The 22,783-nt window shown below is 39.6% G+C and overlaps 1 protein-coding gene across 7 annotated transcripts in view; it reads right to left on the bottom strand.

The window, feature by feature from the left end:
• LOC147199255 (neurexin-1a-like) overlaps nt 1–22,783 on the bottom strand; it is a 196,036-nt gene that overhangs the window by 8,993 nt on the left and 164,260 nt on the right. For 4 of the 7 annotated variants that reach the window (XM_086121384.1, XM_086121389.1, XM_086121387.1 and 1 more), the window contains 3 exons: nt 18,825–18,914; nt 17,307–17,626; nt 2,889–2,976 (listed from right to left, as the gene is read on the bottom strand). In XM_086121384.1, the coding sequence (XP_085977510.1) occupies nt 2,889–2,976; nt 17,307–17,626; nt 18,825–18,914 (498 nt within the window). The remainder of the gene's footprint in view (nt 1–2,888; nt 2,977–17,306; nt 17,627–18,824; nt 18,915–22,783) is intronic. The other 3 variants (XM_086121385.1, XM_086121391.1, XM_086121390.1) reach the window with 2 other exon arrangements.

The following is a 22,783-nucleotide window of genomic DNA, read 5'->3' as shown; positions in this document are numbered from 1 at the left end:
CTACGCACATGGTCATCATGTTGTAAAAATGCCCATCATTGTTGTGGCAGGTCAGTGTATGATAATTAACCAGTATCATCTCTATAATGTGCATCATCACTTCAAACACTGAAATGTGAATTTCCCTTATTCATTTTAAGCCATTATCGACCTTGGCTGTGCGTCTTCTCTCAGATAAGCAAAGTATTCTATGCCCTACTTAGATTTATAAACGGACACATTGTGTAAGCATCAACGTCAGCACATTCAAAAGATGAGTGGGTGAAAAAAAGGAAAATAATTGAAAATATAAATATGGGGGATCAGCAAAGAGGCAGTCTGACAGTGAGTGTGAAATCCTGTTTTCTTTCAGAACACACAGGATGAGCCTGAGATGGCATAATCCTCAATGAAAAAGTATTGGGGAAAATACCAAAATTGCACAGGATATGAAATAAAGCTCAATTTTCTCTTAAAACAATGCCGTGCCATAATTCCTCCTGGCTTGATGAATATACCAGTCGGTGAAGCGTATTCATTTGTTACTTGATTTATCAGTTAAAACTAGACTGTTCTCTTTACATAAGTGAGTCTATTGAAGTAAACATCAAGCGCACACTGTAGGTAGTTCTTATTATAGCACCTTGTGGACAAATAAAGATGTGTGTGCAGAAGAACAAAATGGACGTGATTAACTTTGGCCTGCCAATTGCATACCTGTCAACTCATACGGTTTAGCCATAGTTCATACGGATTTTGTGGTGAATCTTACATATATGGCCGTATCGCACAAATCATACGGATTCTGAACATTTCGGGTTTTTTTTTTCACCAACTCCAAATGATTTGGAGCTGGTGAAAAAAGTAACGCAGGAATACAACTCTGAACACAGTAATGCCACTAAGTAGAATGATGATTAGACATTAACCAGACATTGTATTATGGAGATCTACAATAAATATCATTGAAAATTTCGTGGTTTTTTTTCTGCCGTTATTTTGACATATAAAATGCTTTGGAATGTTATAAGGATTTTTTGCTCTTTATAAGGATTTTTTTGGTAGTTTATACAGGTTGGCGCTCCAAAAAGTTGACAGGTATGCAATTGGCAACACTTCAGCTGAGAATATGGATAAAAAGGGATAGTTTATGATATGTAGAAGGCTGCATAAATCTCAACATTTGAGTTGAAGAAGATAAAACTTTGAAGAAGACATCATGTTGTTCTTCGAATATAATGCAGAGTGGGTGTTCTTTGTTCCCTAACAATTACTTCTGTACCGTCTTTGTCGGCATTATCAACTGGTCTCAAACCTGACAAAGAAGCACAGGACATGCTTGCAAGGTGACTAAATCCCGTGGGTAGATGCTTCAGTCGCCTTTTAAAGTGGGGAGAGAGAGAGAGAGAGAGAGAGAGAGAGAGAGAGCGAGAGAGACTTATGTGCATTCTTTACACTGCTCTCTCCCATTCTGCCAATGCGCGATTCCCAAATTAGCCAAATAAGCCTGCTATTATAGTACACGTGTTAGTATTCCTCTTCCAGGAGAAAGATTCAATTTGTTGCTACATGATCTAATCACAGCGGGCTTAACAGGTGATAAGCCTTTGCTGATGCTCCGGAGTTTTCATGTTTTCAGGAGGTTACAGGAATAAAATAGGGCAATGATTACGTTTAACCAACTGGTATGCCCCACTTACTGCTAGAGTCTGACAGAAAAACGATCTAGTGCTGACCTCTGAAAACAGATCGTTCTCGTTATTGTTTAGCTTTTGGCCCCAACAAAAAATCCTGCATAAATGAATATTGAGGCCTTGGCGTGATACTAAAAACGTGAGAATATGGCTTCCTTTTTGGGGCGTGAAGATTTGCAGAAATGTGATGATGCCATTTTGCATATCTTGCAGATATGCAAAGAGATGTGCGGCATGAGAAGAAAATTGGATGGCGCTATTGTTGTCACCAGACCCCATCATTGGGAGAAGACAGAAAGGAAAGTTGAAAATAATTTAGCGGTGGTTTGATAACCTCACACTGATCAATAGAACGTCTAGATGGAGTAGGTCGTCTGGACTGAATTGTTTCCACTTCTTTCGCATCAGTTCAGAAAGCCTTTAAAATCCCTCTATTCATAGGTTTAGCTATAACGCCTCTCCTTGCTTGGAAAGGTAGAAGATTAAACGTTTGGCAGCAGTGCAAGCTGATATAAAACATTGTGTGGTAAATAAATCTTTCCTTGAAGTTTGTGTTTACCGGCGGTCTAACAAAGGCTGTTAGATCCATGCTGGTGTTATTTCTATTTAGAGTGGGGCATCCATCTTTGAACTGTAGCTCACATGAGCTTTATTGCCAGAAAAAAACCCAACAAAAAAAAAAACAAGAAAATTATGCATGGAAAAACAACGGGATTCATTCTCATCACAATTTGCAGGTTAATTACCAACACAAGACAATGTCACATGTTGATGATAAATGGGCTCTCACTTAGATAGTGCTTTTCTATCTTGGGTATTCAAAGCGCATTACACTGTTACCTCAATCATCTACTGATGACAGAGGATCAGGAGCAAAACTGGGGGCTCAGTATCTTGCTCAAAGGCACTCGGGCATGGTCACAATGGCCAGGGATCGAACCACCTACCTTTGGTTTGGGAAACGACCACTCTACCACTGAGTCATGCCTTCCTTATAACATGCATGCCTAAAGTGAGATTGTGTGACCAAATATGTACAAAGTAGGTGAATGGTCACAAGAAAGAAATAATATTAACACATTGAGTAAAGCGCAGTTGTTGTTCAGGAGAACTTGCGCCGTGTTGCTTCTGAGTGTCATGGTGTGGGTGAAATACAGCACAGACAGACAAACTGACACGGCCATAGAGAAATAGAATAAAAAAAAGATGACTAACCTAACCCACCTGAGCTCGGCTCACAGGGATCGATGTCCTCATCATCGCTTGGACACTCTGCCGATGCGACAAGCATGTCCTCGCTTGTCTGCAAAGAGAGCAATACGTTCACAGTTGAGCGGTGAGGCCACAGAATCGCACAGGGGGTAATACTGACAAACATTCAAACCGGTTCTATATTCCATGAACACAAAATCGGATTATTGTGGAACAGCAGAAGCGACAGTTCGTGCGAAAATATCAGTTCTAAAGCTGTCTGTTGGAGTCAAAAGGAGAGACTAAACAAAACTGATGGCTCATCATTCTTCCACCGTAAGCACTTTTCAAGGCATTGCACATTATTGTGTAATGTTTGTCTGAAACTTCGTGTTTGAGCCCAATTTTCCGAAGCATGATTGGCGCTCCATGGTTGGTTAAAATGTTTAATGATGGCACACTCACAACCATCAAGCTTCAGTATTATAACACAATGTCAAAAAAATTTGGGCCCTCTGAAGATGGAACTACACGGCCTGCTGTATTTTTGCATCACAATATGTTTGCGAGTTGGATGAAATATGTTCAGGAAATGAAAGATGATGTCATTTCGTCTCACGTCCATTAGGATGCAATGAATCTGATTTTGGATTATCTTGACATTGGGAGTGCAGACGAACATCATCAAAACCCTGGGAATGATCCATCAAAGGAGATGTGATGAAGAGCAGTTCTTGGAACGGCTGGCCGGGGAAGTCCGTCCAAACGTAAATGTAATTTTCTGACGTACAGTGTCAACTATCCAGATGGTGTAGCAGTCTGATTCAAGAGTGCCACATCCATCACTTTAGCCTCATGATTTTTTTTTTCTTCCCTTGGCGTAGGATGTTGACATGTTACATTCACTGGCAGAAGTTTGGGGGAATCATGGAATCAATGCTCTCTCGCTCCTCTTCCTAACTTATCACAGGCCTCTTCTCTCCACCTCCCTTTCTCGTGTTCTTTTTCTTGAGATTTATGTGTAAGAGGAGGAGTGGAAGATGTCTACCACGTAGGTTAAATCACCGCACAGTAAGCTTTTGTGGAGGTGTATGGCTGTAACACCACCACCACAACCACATTCTATTTATTGCTATTATCAATTCTGGCAAGTATAGTGACTGTAATAGCATTACAAATAAGTAGCTGAATCCATTTCATGACGTAATACACAAGTTCATAGACGTAGATCTACCTGAATGTTTTAAACTATTTAGACTTGGACTCAATGTACATGTATATATTCAAGATTATTGGCCGGTCCGATTATCTGTGCTGATATTTGGCATTTTGAAGCATATCGCCATTTCATATTCACATCGGCTTAGTCAAAATGTTATGAGCTAGCTGTACTCTTTATTTTGTTTGCTCCATGCTGTTTGAATTTTAAAACAAATAATGTATCTACTATTAAAGATCTTTTTTAATTGTAAGTCACAAATGTAAAAGGCTGTTTAATAAACAAGCTTAAAACCATTTAAACAAAGTTAAGTGTTGAAGTTTGTCCGATTTAAAATTTGGACATGAATATTATCCCTTTTACTGCAAATGAATGCTTCAAATATCGGTTAACGGCATCCTTCACTAAAAATAATTGGTACTGCTTCTGAAAAAATATATCGACCTTTCTCTAGTATGTCTTACTACATAAAACAACAATTCCCCTTGCAATGTCAATGGTTGTATGCATACAGTACTGCATGTGTGGAACTAGTTAAATTGTGCCTTTGAGCCACTTTTACCATAAATATTCTCATCAGTACATCACTCAACCCATGTTATGCTATAAGCCTCTACATCACAACTGAAATGATTTGTCATGTGACAAAGCATCCTGGGATTGGAGTATAGGCCAACATTCTGATGTGGTCATGACACAGAAAGTCCTAAACATGGCAAATTAATGGTGTCCTCATCCTTAGTGGAGCTTTTATTTCTTTTTTCTTAACGTACAATCCATCTACAGTTATAGAAACTGGGAAGTTTCCATTGGGTAACATATTTATTTACCAAAAAAGAACACCCAAATCTTAAAAACAAAGGTATTCACACACACACACACACACACACACACACGCACACACACACACACACACACACACACACACACACACACACACACACACACACACACACACACACACACACACACACAATTATTCCAGCAGCAACGTGCTCAAGCCCTGGTGGAACAAGGAGAGTAGCTCATTTTATTGCCACTAGTCTTAGCAACAGAGACCACACTCTAGTGGGATGTACACACACACACTCACAAAAAAAAAAAAAAACAAGAATAGAAACCCCCTTTTAGCGTTCATGTAAAATGCATGAAGATTTTCACAGTCTCTAAGTACACTGTCATGTGAGATTATTTAGGTGTTGGTGGACATTGTCAAGATTGATCAGAATGAAAACTATACGAACAACAGAAGGTTATACTTGGACCTGAACAGCCAAGCAAGTGTGAAGTGAATATGGGCAATCGAATCTGACTTAGCGCAATGTCTTCCATTACCATGGCTTGATTTACACTACATGTTTGAAATGGGCCAATTTTTTTGCTCTTAAGGGGCATATTTGTGATGGCAACATCGAGAACAACAACAACAACAAAAAAGCACACAGAATGGGATTTTCTCAGATTTGAATGCAGTCTCTTACAAATGTGTATACACATACACATAAATGGCACATGAAACAACCTGCAGGTTGCCCAAATTGTTCCTCAATTACTTGACAACACAGAAGTAAACAATAATTGTAAACAATGAATACAAACATTAACTGTTACCTACTTTTTAGCTGGCCCCCCACCCATTAATATAAATGAGGGTAACTGCAAATGGCAATTAATTTCCTTGTTTAATGATGGTCCCGCCTCTAACATACCATATTTCATTCTCTATGCTTCTTGCTGAAGTTTGAATTCATGGTGGGCATTTTTAATATTTATTTGTGCTTTTTATTTCATTCAATCTTTTTTTTTTTTTAACAAATCTGTATTTTCTGCTGACGTTAATGTGCCCCTGGTCTGAATGTCCTCTGTAAAGCTTAGTCAGCATTCGGCATCTATTCAACAAGGTGACTTCCATTATTTTGCAGAACACTACACTTTCTTTCTTTCCATGAATTCGTCCCCATTTGCATTGCACGTAGAACGAGAGTTGTTGTTCAGGGTATTTTGTGTTCCAATGCACTGGTGCTCAGAACCAAGAGAGACTTTCAGGGTGATAACCTGTTGGCGCACCTCTGTGAGGAGTGATAGCTTTTCACGTTGTTGTCTTTGCGGTCTAATTTGATGAATACTCTTTGGCACCCGGCACATCTCTGTGGAGACAAGCTCAAAGTCAGGAGGACACAAAAGGCATCTGAAGGGTTTATCTGATGCACGCTTGTGTTGTCCTACTAATGTATTCCACCGAGGATGCTTGTTGTTTTCTTGTATCCCTTGGCAAACCCTGTTTTTATCCAGTCTAAGGTCTTGTTTTGCAGAGACCTCTCGGATTGTACATTTGTATTTAGCTGGAAAATGCAGTTGTTTTATGAACAAAACCATACATTGAGTCATATTATTACTAGTTTCCACATGAAACATATAGGTAGCCTTTAACAGATGCCATAGCTGAAACACATGAGCAGATGTGGCTTATAGACTGATCTTTGTCTCGGGTTTCTGTTCCATAACTCACACTCATTTACACAATCCAAAAGATGGACAAACACGTACTCCTCAGGGCTGTTTCTTATTTCAAATCACGTAATCATAGTCAATCAGACCTTTACCCTAACCAGACAAGGTCCTATTTCTATATTTCATGCTCATATGTCATCTTGTATGGCGCTTTCCACAAATCCACATTTGACACCAACAGAGTACTTTTTAGTGCGTTAGTATCACCCCAAGTGATTTTACAGTGTTACAAAGCATACAGGTAACGTGTGAATTTCTATCACAGATGGCATGTGTTAACTAACATATTGCATTTAAAAAATATCCCTACCGCCCAAAGAAGATGCGAACATTTCTTTTGAATATGACTAGAAAGGCTAATTTAAAATACCATTTGGGCTTGCATATGCCTAATTACCTTTCATAACTATAATGAGGTGGAAAGGGGAAGGGAAACAAAACACATCCAAACCAGATCAAAACACCCTGTATTGCGGCAACAGGAATACCTCCTGTTTCTTTTAATTGACATAGCGCTGCTCGGTTGAAGACACACAAGGTTCTACTATGTTATGAGCTCAAAAAATGTTCTATGTTACCAACCGGATCGTGCAAGCAAGCAAGCAAGCAAACAAACAAACAAACAAACAAACAAACAAACAGACAGACAGACAGACAGACAGACAGATAGACAGATAGACAGATAGACAGATAGATAGATAGATTCATAAAATCACTCAAAACCAAAGCTTTTGCTTGCTATTATTTCTCTAGGCTGGAAATGTTTGTGCGTCCAGTTGTGACAGTGCGCTGTCTGGACTAAACGGGATGGGCTTGGTATCTTGAGCTTCGTGTTGGCAGCAACACATCATTAGTGCACCAGTGAGAATGGTACAGCAAAATCGAGTTTCTTTTGTTAAGATGGAGGCTGAACAAATCCATTCTTCCACTTTCTTTGATATAAAATAGTAAAAACTGAAAGCTGTGCTCAACCAAATTCAATGCTAATATCAGTAAATTGTGGCCATAACCGATGAAGCCACTGTAGCTATCACAACGCCTGATGACAACGTAGCAGCCTGTAACTGGGTCGATGGTGTTGAATAATTTAGTCCCAGATGCTCAATGGATTTCATCGGAATAATGAAGGCGAGCGAGAGAGCCTCTCAGACTGTGAGGTTAGTACAGTGCAAAAAGCCTGGCCTTCGCCCACACTCTTCCTGCTGCCAAGCTGTCAACATCACAGACCCACACATTCAAGACGATATGAGTCGCATTGTCGCAGCAGTTCATAGCTGATACATCAATAATACATAATCTATATATAGAGCATATCACCGAGAAGCTAGAATAAATCGCATTTGACAAATAAAGAAATACCCTAAGCAAGGTGTTTACAGGCTGATAATCATTGTATAGCTCAGGGCAGAGCGAATAACAATAGGGAAAACCCATCAGGGTAAATATAACATTAGTCACTTTCATCGTCTTCATTTCCAATATATCACATGTCAAACTCAGTCACACAGAGCGGGGGCTCAAAGAACACTTTAGGGTGGTGGGCCGAACAGGATGAGTTTTTCAAAATCTAAACGGGCAGCGGAATAAATTATTCATCTATCAGAGACGTATCAGCTCATTCAAAGAAGAGGCTACTTATTCAAGGAAGAACTAGTCAACATACCAACGTAACAAGGAGGTAAAACATAACATAATTTCTAACTTAACACGGGGGAATAATAAACAACAACCAATGCTAAATATAAACATGATGACATGCCGCTAGGCATACTTCAAAACTAAGCTATCAGCTAGTTTATGTTAACCAAGATACACGGCGTTCGAGCCGTGTGTAGACAGAGCCAGAATGAAGTGTAGTCTTGTGCTTGATAAAGCCCGGCGCACACAAGGCAACATCGATGCTCGTCACCATCAACGCTTGGTATTCAGTCATTCGCGCCTCGTGTGTGGGGGCGTTTATTTGAGCGCGGATGGCGCTGTGTTATCTGTGATTTGAAATTTGGCGCTGCCCTGTCAGTACATTTCGGAGCTCTGAAAGATAAATTATTTGAACTTTGGCAAGATTAGCCTTGCCTTTACGTTGTCAGGTCCTAATCATATAAGGACACACACTAATGGGACAAGGCAATGCATTATCTTGCAGGAACACTTCAGCCTTAAGATCACTTGAATCTGCCTCTGAGGTCGCCATCTTGAACGGTCTCATGATCAACAGTCCATATTTCACAAGATAATCTCTCATTTGCTGTCGTTTACAGTCAAACCTCGGTTTTCGAACGTCTCTGTTATCGACCAGGAAATTTTAGATTTTTACACCTCAGATTACGACCGAAAACCGGCTTTCAATCAAACTGAGCAACCCGAATACGCCACTTGACTCCTCTCCGCTTCCTCCTTGTAACGTTCATTGTGAGCAGACACCCTTGTTGTGATTTACACAAATCTTTTTATTTGGTTATTTCTGCATAGTGTATTAGCCCCTAATCGTGGGCTAATAAAATAGTTTCGGATTTCGAACAAATCACTTTTCGAACAGCCATATGGAGTCGATTATGGTCGAAAACTGAGGTATGACTGTTGTTGTGGGCCACTTTTGGAGGAAATGTGGCATAAATCATCAGATACTTGGTGCTGCCTAATGAACTGATCCAAAAATCCAGCATTCCTCAAAAGGTAGTAAAGTCTGACTAATCTTGACGCCTTCTCCCTTTTGCAGCATTCAACTAACTCAAGGTGGGCCACGTAATAACATGTCGTTTCACTGTGTAATTTGAGATATCGTCCCTTTAGGGAACTTGAGCTTTATTTATAGCCAATCAGCAGTTCCTTCAACTGGACTTCAGGCGGAGTATCAGGGCAGGGTATAAACAAAAGAAAAAAAATAATAGCTTGAGGCTCTCTATCTCATCCCTTGGTACCATTGCGCTCATGTCTTGCCATACATCTTTCTGGGCCTTTTAAGTCACTGTTCTCAGACAAGCTAACAAGGTGCTGGGAGGCAGCTTCATACACCCGGCACACCCAATTTCATGCAGCAGTGGAGGGACACACACTTCCAATTCATTTGGTTTTGTGACATAAATGCAGTAAAAAGGAGCTCAAAGCAGGAGTATATTGCTGATACTATGAAAATGGAATGAGCAAACATTGTTCTTTTGGACTGCAGGGATGCATGCATGTGTGCGCTTATGAGTCGTGCTTCCCCTCAAAACCCAAGAGCACGACTGTGAACGGACAACTTTTTTTTTTTGATTCATAGCATTTTCTGCTTTGTGGAATTTACAAAAGTTCTCCTCAGAAACCTTATTAACGATTGTCTATAAAGAGGCACTTACAGAGTGTAAATGTAAATTCCTCAGCATCTATCGAACTTGTGTGGTTGTATATGAGAGGAAACCACATCGTGGGCTATTTCCGGGACAGATAATGTATCCCATTCACCATGTCGGTAAGAGATATGTTTTGGAAATATTCTAAAAGGTGAATTTTTAAACCAGCTCTTGAATTCAATTTTATCAGTCAGTGTATGTCTATTAAGTGTGTTGAATAACATTTGTGTTCACTGCCTGAATAACATCTTTGAATGTAACATCATATGGCTGAGCGCAGACAGAGCAAATTGATCCTCCGGCATGTTGATTACAGCCTCAAGCAGATCATTAGTTCTCATTTCTTAGCTAATTGTGGCTGTTGCAGAAATGTTTTACATCAAATTTATGAAGCCTACCTCCAGCTATTTTTTTAATCATTTGCATCTTTGCAATGCATAGCGCATTAAACATGACACACGATATTTTGCCCCCCTTACTCTCAGTAACACACGTCTCAGATAAAGTCTCTCTCCACTGGAGTGTGCCTCCCCCGCAATACGCTTGGGCATTTTTCCTTATCTGAAATCGAATCTGGAGCTCTGTGTGAATCCCTCGCTCACCTTGGTTGTAATCTCCTCTAAGAGAAGAGAAGTGCCTAGTTGGAGTCACAAATTAAGAATACGTGAAGAAATGTAAGAAAGAAAGAAAGAAAGAAAGAATTGGCTTATAATCACGTCTAACAAACTCATGTCGTTTTAGCAATCTAGTTCAGTGTCGAAAGCTAAAAATAGAAGATAAACCCAAACATGCACAAGTGTGTTTTAGGAGAGAGAAAAAGAGAGGAATGTGCCACTTGGGTCCAAATCGTTGTCTTTCTGACTTGGGTTGCTTCTTGACATGCAGTCTCAGTCCCTCATCAGGTGACACGAACAAATTTGTCATCCTAATATAGATTCCTCCATGACGGAGATAAATCTACTGAAGGCTCAAGTCCCATCTGTAATGTTAAAAAAAAAAACAAAGAAAAAAAAACGGAGAAACCAGACCAAAAGAAGAAAACAAAGAAACGGAAAAGCCGTTTTGCCCTCCAACAGTAGGTTGGGTCTTATGTGGCTCCCACAGAGCATCCATCTAATCAGATCCCTGCCTCCAAGGTTTTCTTCTCCACAGAATGAACACCAAAAACAAGAATGAGCAACTTTGTGAGTCAGCAGCACGAAGGCAAGACAATGTGCATTTTCAGGCACCACTTCCCAAACAGATCTTTGGCAGATCAACTCTTGATTTACGTTTTTTAAAATTTATTCATTTTAATTTACTAAGACATGAATTCTTCTGCCTCATTTACCAATGACAAGCTGTAAGAAGACACTCATTAATATATTAAAGGAGGATAGTCTTGAAAATTGCAAATCAACACTTGACTTCACACAAATCAATGCTGTAATCATTTTAATAAAAGGAAGGAATACTTCCTGGCACAATTAAAAATACGGTACTTTTTACCAGTATTTCATCAAAATGCATTGTCAAATTAAGAGCTGCGTGAAGACTGTGATTTTTCACGTGATTTAGGATCTGATTCATGACCATGTCAGCACATGGTGACCCATTTTCCATGTTTGAAACCTCTTGAACCGATGGTGCAAATAACATGAAATCAAGGTGCCATTCAAAGAACTATTGGGCTCTCACAGATTGAATTACCATGCTGCTCGTAATGCAGTCGGTATGGTGCATGAAATGCTTATTTGTGTAAAAGCTCATGGGATTTATTTAATTATGGGTTTTACCCAATGTTGAAATAAAACATTCATTTCTCCTTTGAGTGGCACACATTGAAATATGACAGCAGAGGTTTTAAACATAAGCTTTTGAAAATTTACTGTACATCACTTTTTTTTTTTTTAATGATAGGAGTGTCAGTGGAGTAGTTGGCACAATGCTCATATTCATAATAAATAAGCCTCTCTAACAAGCGCTCTCTCATGCTCGTTTCCTCTGCAAATCATAAGAGCCGGTGCCCTGTGAGAGGACAAAATGGTCAATAAAACATGCTCTAAAGTGTTAGTGTCAATATCGCTCTGTTATAAAACATCACACACAAAACCACTTAAGTTTCTTTCTTGCCATTCAAACATTTTAAGTAGGACAATCTCTTGGCCTCTGATATGCTACCGTGCGAGAACCCAAAGGAAGATTTCGATTTTGGTTTCTTTGAATAATGAAAAGCACAGAAAAAGAAAAGAGAAAACAGCAAATCCTCGAGCAAAGCAAATGTATTCTATTCACCCTGCTGATTGCTCTGATTGGACGGTGTATATATATCAAGTCATGAAAACACCTCAATGCGTGCTGATGTGTGTGTGTTCAAACTCTGTTAGTAACGCACTCATGTGCCTCACTGTGTGTACAGCATCATAGTAAATGCTAGTTTCCATAAGCGCCTCTGGTGACACCATGATGGATCTAGTCTGTCATGGGGTGCACATTCTGCAGGCCAGGGACCGTCGCAGCTCCCCTGCCATATGTTAGCCCTGAGTGGGCAAGAGGGTGTGACCGGATCTGAGGCACACTGAGGCAAGATTACCGATTACAAGTCACGCCATAGCTGACGATCAAAAACATTTTACTATGATATAACAGAGTATCCTATGTGATTGGCTGGCAAATAGTCACGTATCATGGTTCTTGACCAGTCAACTGGCATAGCAAGCACGACCATAGTGAGGACAAGTTCTATTGAAAATGGATGGGCGGATTGGATATAGTTTTGAAGTACAACAATATAATTGTCAGATGTGAGTGTATACCATATGAGGCAAAGTTGGTTTAAAGATGTACAGAGACAAAAACATACATTTATATTTCTACCTCTCAGGAAAATTAGAAAAGGAGCTCGAAGGATGGTCATGTCTGAAGTGACAATATACATCTCAGTTCTCCAGTTCAGGTCTTGTAGTTGTTGAGCCATTTTACCAAGATCACGAAAAAAAAAATCTTGAAATACATTCAATGCATACTTAATAGTTCACTCTCAAGTGGTTATAGCATAGCTAAGAGTGACTATTATGCTTAAAAATGTAATGCCAGATTTGATCTCAGGCAATATTAAAACCAAATAATCCGCAGGTCTCTTATCTTATAAATCTGCATTTGAAGAGTCTGCACTGCATAGGTTTAGTTGCTTGAGGAGTGATTCAAACTCAGATAAAGCTCGGGTCTGAAAACCGGAGCATTCAGGATTAGTGTTGAATCTAAGATTGCAGACTTCACTTGTAGAACAATAATCCAATGCAGGACCAAGACAATCAGAATGATGCCTAAGGGCAGATACTGTAGGTATTGGTTACAAGAAGTGCATAGATGATTATAAAAAAGGATGGGTGCAACACACTCCATTTACCAGGTTATCCACAATAAAAGATTATTGACACATGGGGATCTATGCATATTTGTAAACAGCGCAGCTGCACTCGAGTGTCAAAAGTGGCGTATCCTGGTTTTGGAATTTGGTTCACACACAATACATCCAATTGGGGTAGAAGGCGGTCTCCAAGTGTTTACTTTACATCATCCACTCATGAAGAGCTGCTTGCTGATCTTTATCAACGGACATTGCACACCTCGACTTGCCGCAGGACTCAAGCAGATCTGTGTCTTCTGCTGCCAGGCCGAGGACTATCAGCGTGCCTCTCACAGGTGGCATTAAAGTTGGCTGTGTTCACACCCACAACGGTGTAAAATGCCCTTTTTAGAATGTGCCATGCTGCACCGGCTTGCACAGGTCTGAGGAAAAAAAAAATTGTATCCTGTGGAGGTTGCCACTGCGGCACACACCAGACTTGTAGTGGACACGGAAATAGAGCCCCGTGGTGTCAGATTTGATGAGACAACAGAATACAAAAACTCTTGCAGTATTTTAAATCGTGTCTATCCCTGGGACTTGTGTACAGGCCAGGACTCTGCCGTTCATCTCAGGGATGAAGAACAATCACTGTCAAGAGCTCTCACTGGCTGCACCAAATAAGAGCATTCTCATTTTGTTGTTGTTGTTGATTTTTTTTTGTTTTGTTTGCTTGTTAGAATTTGATTAAAATCTGACCATAAATAAAGTCAAGTGGCACTGGAATTTTTCTGAGGCAAATAAAACACACACACACGCGCACACACACACACACACACACACACACACACACACACACACACACACACACACACACACACACACACACACACACACGCACACACACACACACAGTGCATACCTTTGTACAGTAGTATGAAGAATGAGCTGCAATGCTATTGGTCTTTTAATTACCGGTATGTCAAAAGGTTGAATACTCAAATAACATGAAAATCCATTCTTATTTTTTGGGTGGTAAGGTCTCTAGCTTTCATTTTGTGGATATCTTCCCAGGTGAACCAAAAGGTGTCAGGATTTATGGTAATAAAGCATAAGCGGACACAAGGGGTTTTGAAAAGAACAATGTGAATTGAATGGTTTGCATGAGACAAGACCCACTGAATTGAATAATAATAATAAAAATAAAAATTAAAAACCTCAAATGGGATTTCAAAAACATTTTAAGGGGCAATGGAAATATTAGCAGGGATGCTCTAACAAGTACAAATAAATAACCCCTTTAATGGTAAAATGTGTCAGAAATTTCCTGATAGAAGATTCCTCAAAGTAATGATGCAAGGTTTAACCTAAAATATAATTGACATTTCAATAATAAGGTAGTATTGGTTTTTGTTTCTGTCATTTAATTGTTTCTGTAATGTGATTTCTCTCAAGGATTGTTGGATGTATTGCGACTACAGAGACCTAAGGTTTTGTGACAGGAAGAGTGAAAAGTTGCTGTAATTTTGCATCTAACATTTAAAGGCAAGAAATACAATACATTGGAGGGCAAATGAATGAATGCAACAATCCCTTAACTGAATGTGAAACATATTAACTGTTGCCATAGTCTCATTGGGGCCAGTGATGATAAAAACGGTGTCATATGAAGATTGTTTAAGGACCAAAAATCCTGAATTGGAATGGCCATCAGAGGAGGGTTGAACCAGTTGGATAATGCTAAAAATGAGACAGATTCTTGAGTAAGGACTCTGAATGCATCTCTTTGTACGCACGCCAGACACAATGCAATGTCCTGAGACTGAAACGTCCCACTGCAGGAGCTCTCAGCGGAAAGGTCGTCGGGTAGAATCAAAGCACAGACAATGACATCTCCCACTGCACATTTATTTTGTATGCCTCATTCATCTCGCTGCCATCATAACAGAACACCTCTTTAATCAAATGAATCAACACAACGCTCTCTTTAGTACAAACAGACGACACCATTATCCTAATTTGGTTTTATTGATCAATCAAACCCCGATCTGCAACTTCATATGCATGGTGTCTAGAATGAATTAATGAAGAATACTCAGCCTTGTAACAGTGATGCAGCAGAATCCGTATTTTAGACCTCAATAATCTGTCAATTTTAACCCATTAACCATTGTGGGTAGAATACTTTGGATATTACAAAATGGGTAATAACTTTAGAGGACGTTGGAGTCATGAAATATACTGAAAATTAATTTTCTAACAGATGTACCAAAACGGTATTCTGTAAACTGGTTTGTGGGTTCGGCCTTTAATATTACAACATGATAAATCCACATCAAATGGCGATATCACCAGTTAGAGGAGGAGTTAGAGAAATGACACCCCCACTCCCCACACCGGCCCACCTCCACACCATCATGTACCTCACTCACACCTTCGGACAAGGGCAGGGAAAAGGTCACCGCCTCATCCAGTTCCTCTCCTCAGGTAGACACTATCGAATCATGCACTCCAAAATCAGCAGACATGAAAAACAGCTTCTTCCATCTTGCCATCAACTCCCAAAGCAGGTGACTCAAATACCATTGAGGCATTTTCAAATGTTTGCCAATTTTGTACTTATCGAGGTAGCTTCAGCTCTCAACAAACACGTTGAACTGTTATTGATCAATATTCCATAGCGCTAGACACGTTAAAGTGCTCAAGGGCTTTATGCATCACCGCACATGCAAAGTTGCATCACAATTAGCCTACTGCTACTGGTCACTTTAAAAGGTGGCACGATCATCTGCATCAGCTGCACCACCGTCTCAATAGAATTGCCATTATAGCACCAGCGTTCACTTTATCTTTACTTGATGACTCTCTGCATTGTTGCACAGCTGTAATTGGGTGCTAGTACTGCACAAATGAGGCCTTTACATTACGAATGTACTTATGTGTCATGTCTTTGTTTGTCGAAGTTGCTTGTTACCGCAATACTAGTGCAGCTCATACTATCGGAGACATATTGCTTGTGTGTTTCACATACTTGACAAAAAAAAGATCATTATATAATCTTTCTTATCTAAATTAATTAAATTAAGCTAATGAATTGCTGTTATCGCATCACCCGTTCATTTATTCATCCAGTCAATTTCTATTCCATTTATCTTGAATTGCAGGTGAGCTGAGGAGTATTTTTGCTGACTTAGGGTGAGAACGGGCAGCACCCTGTACTGCTCACGAGCCAATCACACGGCACAGAAAGAGAACCAAAAATTCACAGCAGCCTCCTCACATTCACAATTAAGGAAAATATAGTCAAATCTGTAAACACTGTTACTTAGAGATTTGACAGAACATCACGTTGCTTTAAAGCGGTGGGTTTCCGTCCTTCTCAAAATCTTCGAATATCATATCTGTCTCTCAATTAAGACATTCACAATGACACTTCAGATTTTTTGGGCTTCATAAATAAACAATAATGAGTCGTGAACATAATATCTGAGACACTGTTAACAGCAGTTGTACTTACAATATGAACTGAGATACCATATTTTCCACACTATAAGGCACACCTACAGGCATTCAACTTTCTCAAAAGCCGACAGTGCGCCTTATAATCGGATGCGCCTTATATATGGATCAATATTCAGATTTCTTGGACGTAGTATTTTAAACATTCTGTAAAACGCCTTCTTACAGCTGCAGCGGTTGTAAAAGCGCTATATAAATAAAGCTGTATTGTATTGTATTGTATTCCCTTTAGCATAGATCCAATTCGTGGACGCATAACGTAACCTCAACCACTATTGAGGTTCTATTCTATGCGCCTTATAATGCGGTGCGCCCCATAGTATGGAAAATATGATAATTACAGTAGCTGTTTTCTTTCCTGAAGGGGAAAAAGAGCCGTCTGCTTGAGGAATGGTGCTTATTTCTTTCAGGTGACGTGCAATATTTGCGAATGTACAGTATTCTGCCATCACATGGCAAATGGACTTGTTGCGCACTTTGGGTGCACTTGGTGTCTGAACAGGTATTTAAAAAGAATAATTCAAAGACCAACTTACCTGCTGAGGCTCTCGTGGTGTCGTCTGTTTGACCCGGCGACTGGATGCAGTGGTGGTGGTGAGCTCCATTATAGTTGTGGATGTTTCGGACCGATTGGCTGTAGTACTTGACTGCGGAGTTATAGGGGAAGCCGACTCCCCTACAAGCCGCGCACTGCCTTGGATCTTAATGTTGGGGTCTCCCTCTGCGGCCATGTTGAACACTTTCAGGCCATTATAGTAGAGGCCTGAAAGTTGGCCCTGAAAGGATCTAGTCCGGTCTCGCTCCCAGCCACCAATCTGTATAGTAGTTTGGCTGTTGAAGATAGTAAGCTGCCGCCCTGTGGGAAAACAACGTTACATATACAAATCTGTTGGAGTGTCGACATTTTAAGGACACAAAAATAACAAAAAACAAAAACAGTAATAAAATAAAATAAAAAAGACAAGGAGACAAATTACTCGCCAGTGTCTAATGAGACCAATAAATTACGGGTTGTAGAAGCAAACCCTAGCAATTTATTGCAGTTACTATGATGACATGCCTGCTTTATGAAAAAACAAAAAAACAAAAATACAAAAAAGAAAAAAAATCAGCTTTGCTAAAAGGTTAGTCCCATTGAAAAAACGTGAAATATTAATGCTATATATTAAGGAATACAATACGCAATCTATAGGTACATCGTTTATAGAAACAAATAATACATTCATATTTGTTTCTATAAGCAGGTTTTTACTTCAAGTTTTAAAATTTAAGAACTTGGAACGGTGCAAGCATGGAAATTATTCATGGCATTGCAGTAGGAGGCATCCAGGCTCCTTTTAGCAAACGGGAGAAAGAATAGTCAACTGAATAAGGTTAATTAAGCATGGAGAAAAAACACAAAAGTACATACCAAAAAGAAAAATGTGCTATGACAGGTGATTAGAGCAAAATGACCAAAGAAATAAAACATAAAGGGGGTCATTTCACATTTTATGTGAAAAATATGAATTGGTTATTACATTGTAAAATCAAAGCATGCACACACTTTGTTTTAATGTTACAGTTCACTGATATAAAGCACCTATACATCTTAACAAAATATGTTAAAGGGACTTCAAAATTCTGACGCCAATTCATCTTGTTCACTATTTATAATTTCTGGCACTTTCATCACACAAAAAATGAAAAGGCACAAATCTATCAAAAATATATTTATAAATTATAAATCACATTGTAAAAACAAACAATTATACTAAATACTAAATTTATAGTTATCATTTAAAAGTTTACAGCAAAAGGCTACTATAATTTATAGACATTTTAACAATGTTGAGATTTAAATTCATATTTATAGTCCCTTTAACCATAATTTCACACACGTATTTAAAAAAACTGACTACAAAATGAATACATTATTGAACAGTAACATTATATGGACTATTCAAATCATTTATTTTATTCATGTTTTATTTTAGGTTTAGTGTTTACAAAATATTGCAACAACTTAGTTATGATCAAATTACTCTATTTGAAATTTTAACCAGTGATTTTACCTTTGTCGAGTAGCCATTCGTCAACTACTCGACCAAGTCGGAATGGGATTCGCTGTCTAGCAATCGCCAGGCGTTCGTTATCATTGTTGCCTTTAAAGTTTAAAGAGACATTTCAGTGGTTACAATCTGTCAGGTCAAAGGTTAAAGATTCATACTGGTATAGCGAAACAACTGCACATTTACATGTTTTATATTGAAAATGTTTAATGTATTCGTCACAAATATTTAATAAACCATTATTTAAACCAACATTTAATTTATTTTATCCAACAAATTAGGACTACATTAGTTGAAATTAAATGGTTTCATCCTTTGGATCAATACATCTATGTTAAAAAAAAAAATAAAAACCCAACACACTTCACTGTCTTATCTCCAACACATTTGTCTGAACATTTTTAAATGCTTTTTGCTAGTTATGTACGTACCACTTTCAAAATAAACACCTCTTGAATTTATGTCACCCTTAGATCGTGGTTGTAAAAGAAAAGATACATCTAACACATTGCAAACACCAATCTTGTCATGAATAGCCTGATTGAAAAAAAAATAAATACATACATATAGTGCATTGAATCATAAAACTATTCAATCACAGAAAACAAATGCTGAGAGATCAGTATTGCATAGTTGGTCAACGCAATGGATTTGACAAAAAAGCTACGTGGACAAGTGACTGTCGCATGTTTGGGTGGGAACAGTTGTTGCAGATTAAAAAGCGTCCTTCGGTGTAGAAGTGCCACGGGAGGAGAAGCAATATCCGAAAGCAACCTCCACTTTTACTTTGGAGGACCATTGGGCACAAATGAGGACAAACTCTGCATCAACCTTTTGTCAGGGCCGCTCACTCCACTCGAGCTAAAGAGTGAGTGCTTTCGTCTTTGCCATTGTCTGCCGAGATTGAATTCACTCGGCGTCATTCTTCTTGCAGATTGACAATGTTTGTTCCATCAACTATATTAATTCACTCTGTGCAGATTGAAGATCTGGTAGCTAACAATGCTTGGAGGTGAATAGCCTCTGAGGAGACTGGAACACAGAGACCTGGGGGAAAGGGAGGGCGTGGCGGTTTAAAAAAAAAAAAGAAGACATTTTTCATCACATCAGCTTGAATGACTACAAAGGTGAAAGCGATTTAAAACTTGTGGATTGAGTTCATTGAATTTGGCAGCAGATTGTGTCAAGTTGTCATCTGTTGTTTATTGGAATGTTTGTTGTTTTTAAGACGTACATTCGTTATTATAGTTAATGCTGAGCTACCAAAGAATTTAATTCTTACGTGGCTTAAATAAATACATAAATACATAACATGGACAAATTGGTGTTAGTTGTTAAATGCTGGTGTGCATTCTGTATACTGTACATCATAATGTAAAATGTGTATTGTGATTAATATTGCACTTGTGAAATAAGAAAGAGATCAATTAATCCATTTTCATCCATCCCGGGCGACCGTATTCTACAATATCGCCCTCTGTCTGCTGTTGACGGAAATTAACGTCACAACTGCTATCTGCTTCCATTGCAAACATAGCGTGACCAAATCCGGAAAACAGGGTAGCGGTGTTATGGTGCAATAACTAACATAACTATGGGTTGATGATCATGTCATAATCATAACAAGCACAGTTTAAATCACTGCGATGTTAGTTTCAGTCGACAGCAGAGTGTATGTGGATAACATGTTCCCTGAAATGGATGAAAGTTGATGAAATAGTCAGCTTATTTCTGAGTCCTGAGTTTCTTGAACAAAATGTCTATTTAGTCTACTGTGTTTATTTGCCTTTTCCAAATTTGAAAATATGAGTTTGGGGCCGGGGATCACAGACTAACTCACAATGTTTATTTCAGCAACAATAACGATACAATTACAATTGAGCAAATACGCAGAAATGAAACATCTATCGCGAGAAAAAAGGATAACTCACACTTGAGCAAACAAAAATAAAGACAGACGCAGACAGTAACACACAGACATACTCTGAACCATGCACACAGATAATCTCTACTTGTGTGCAAAATCTTGTTCTCTGCTCGGCACTGTACCAGTTTGGCTGGGTGCCAAATGTGGTCAGTCTCATACAAGGGTCAATTAAAAGAGAACATAATCGCGTTATGATAATGTATTGATCCCTACTGTGGCACATGAACAATGCCATCCGCAGGGCTGCAGTAGAGTCCATTCATTAGGCCACCACAGAGAGCCTGTGACTGTTGCCGAGTGGTGATTTGGTTTTGTATGAGGTGGACAAGCTTATCTATTTTTCCAGACAGCGGCGATTCAGCTGATCCATCCCAAATGACCTGATTTGGTCTGATTCGTTTCTTTTTGTCTTTTGGAACAAAGTTGTCAGTACTATACAGATACTGGGACATTTCCTCCATCAGTGGAACCAGACCATGTGAAAGGCAAAGGCAGACAAATATCGCAATGTTTTGGATTAATCAATTGCCATTTTTGCCCATGGTGTCCATTGTACTGTCTTGCACGTGGCCTGAGCAGGATCATGGAAAGAAGAGAGACAGAAAAAAGTACAGCTTTTATTTTTTGAAGGGGGAAAAAAAATAACCTCCACCTCCAACCCACTCTGTATCCAGCAAATCAGACTCCCCACTGCAAGGTGGGGGGAAATCGGACAGTGGGTAAGATGGACAGAGCTGGCAGAGGTGGTCAGCTTGACGTAAAAGGTACAGGGGGAGTGGGAACTGAATGCAGCGGGAGTCATGTAAGTGCACTGTGTACTGATAACACTAAAAAGAATAAGACCAGGCTGGGACTTCTCTATTATCTTTGTGTGCACTGCATGCTCAGTGGGTACCGTAATAGGATGCTGCATGGTGCCCCGCGGGCATGGCAACACCATTGTGTTGGTATTACTTTCATGGCCAATACTCTGGGGAAGAAGCCCTTTTTTTTACCCCTTTCTTGTTATGGTTGCAGCCCAGCCTTTTGCGTGTGGCGTAAAGCAGAGCAAGAATAAAAGCAAGAACTGCAGCAAACAGAAGGGTAGTTATGCGTCTGCGCGTGAGCTTTGAATTTTAGATTAGAATAATTACGCGAAAGATTTTTAATGGGCCCTCTTAAGTATGGAGGATGAGAGTTTTTAATGAGATTTCAATGACAGCAATATAAGTCCTGGTGGGACAATTATTGCCTTACTTTCAATGATTGTTCACTCAGATGCAATCTGCACTTTTCTCTTGTTGAGCTTTCCAACCATCATTTGTGCTGTCAGCTTTGCTCTATTGTAGGAACTGTTGACATGTGAGTGGCCAAGGCCAAGGGCTACTATTATGAGTGTATTAGCGGCATACATGGATACTTGTCAAACGAAAGGCGGGCTGAGTCAAAAAAGGCTTTCTGTGCTGGAGGTGAAGGAGGGAATTGGATAGCAATTGCAATTTCATGCACTTCGTGTGCAATGAACCGAATCAACTTGCTAATTTCGAGATTTAAAAAAATAGAACCATAGGTCACCAGCATGTGAGTCGTTCAGGATTTGGAAAGTGGATGCCCCTCCGTGAGCCGTCACCTTACCGTGGTGGAGGTGTTTGCATGTCCTAACGATCCTAGGAGCTAAATTGTCTGGGGCTTTATGCCCCGGGCAGGATTACCCACAGGAAACAGGTCCTAGGCGAGGGACCAGACAAAGCACGGCTCACAGATCCCTCACGATAAGTAATAACATTGAAACCGATTTTCCCTTGCCCAGATATAGGTCAGAAGGTGGGGCTTACTGGCGAGCGCCTGGTGGCTGTGTCTGCGCCCATGAGGCCTGACCGGGCACAGCCCAAAAAGACAACCTGGTTCCCTCTTCCCATGGGCTCATCACCTGTGGGAGGGGCCAAAGGTAAGGGATGCCCCCGAGCAGAAGAAAGATTCCTATTGGCCTTTTTTGGCCAGTGGGGCTCTGGAAGCAGCTCACAGATCCCGGATACAAGTGGCCGAAACGAGTTTA

Source organism: Hippocampus guttulatus, chromosome 10 (genome assembly GCF_054856545.1).
Source record: "Hippocampus guttulatus isolate MCC_2025c chromosome 10, RoL_Hgut_1.0, whole genome shotgun sequence".
NCBI lineage: Eukaryota > Metazoa > Chordata > Actinopteri > Syngnathiformes > Syngnathidae > Hippocampus > Hippocampus guttulatus.
This window is presented reverse-complemented; position numbering and strand designations above follow the sequence as displayed.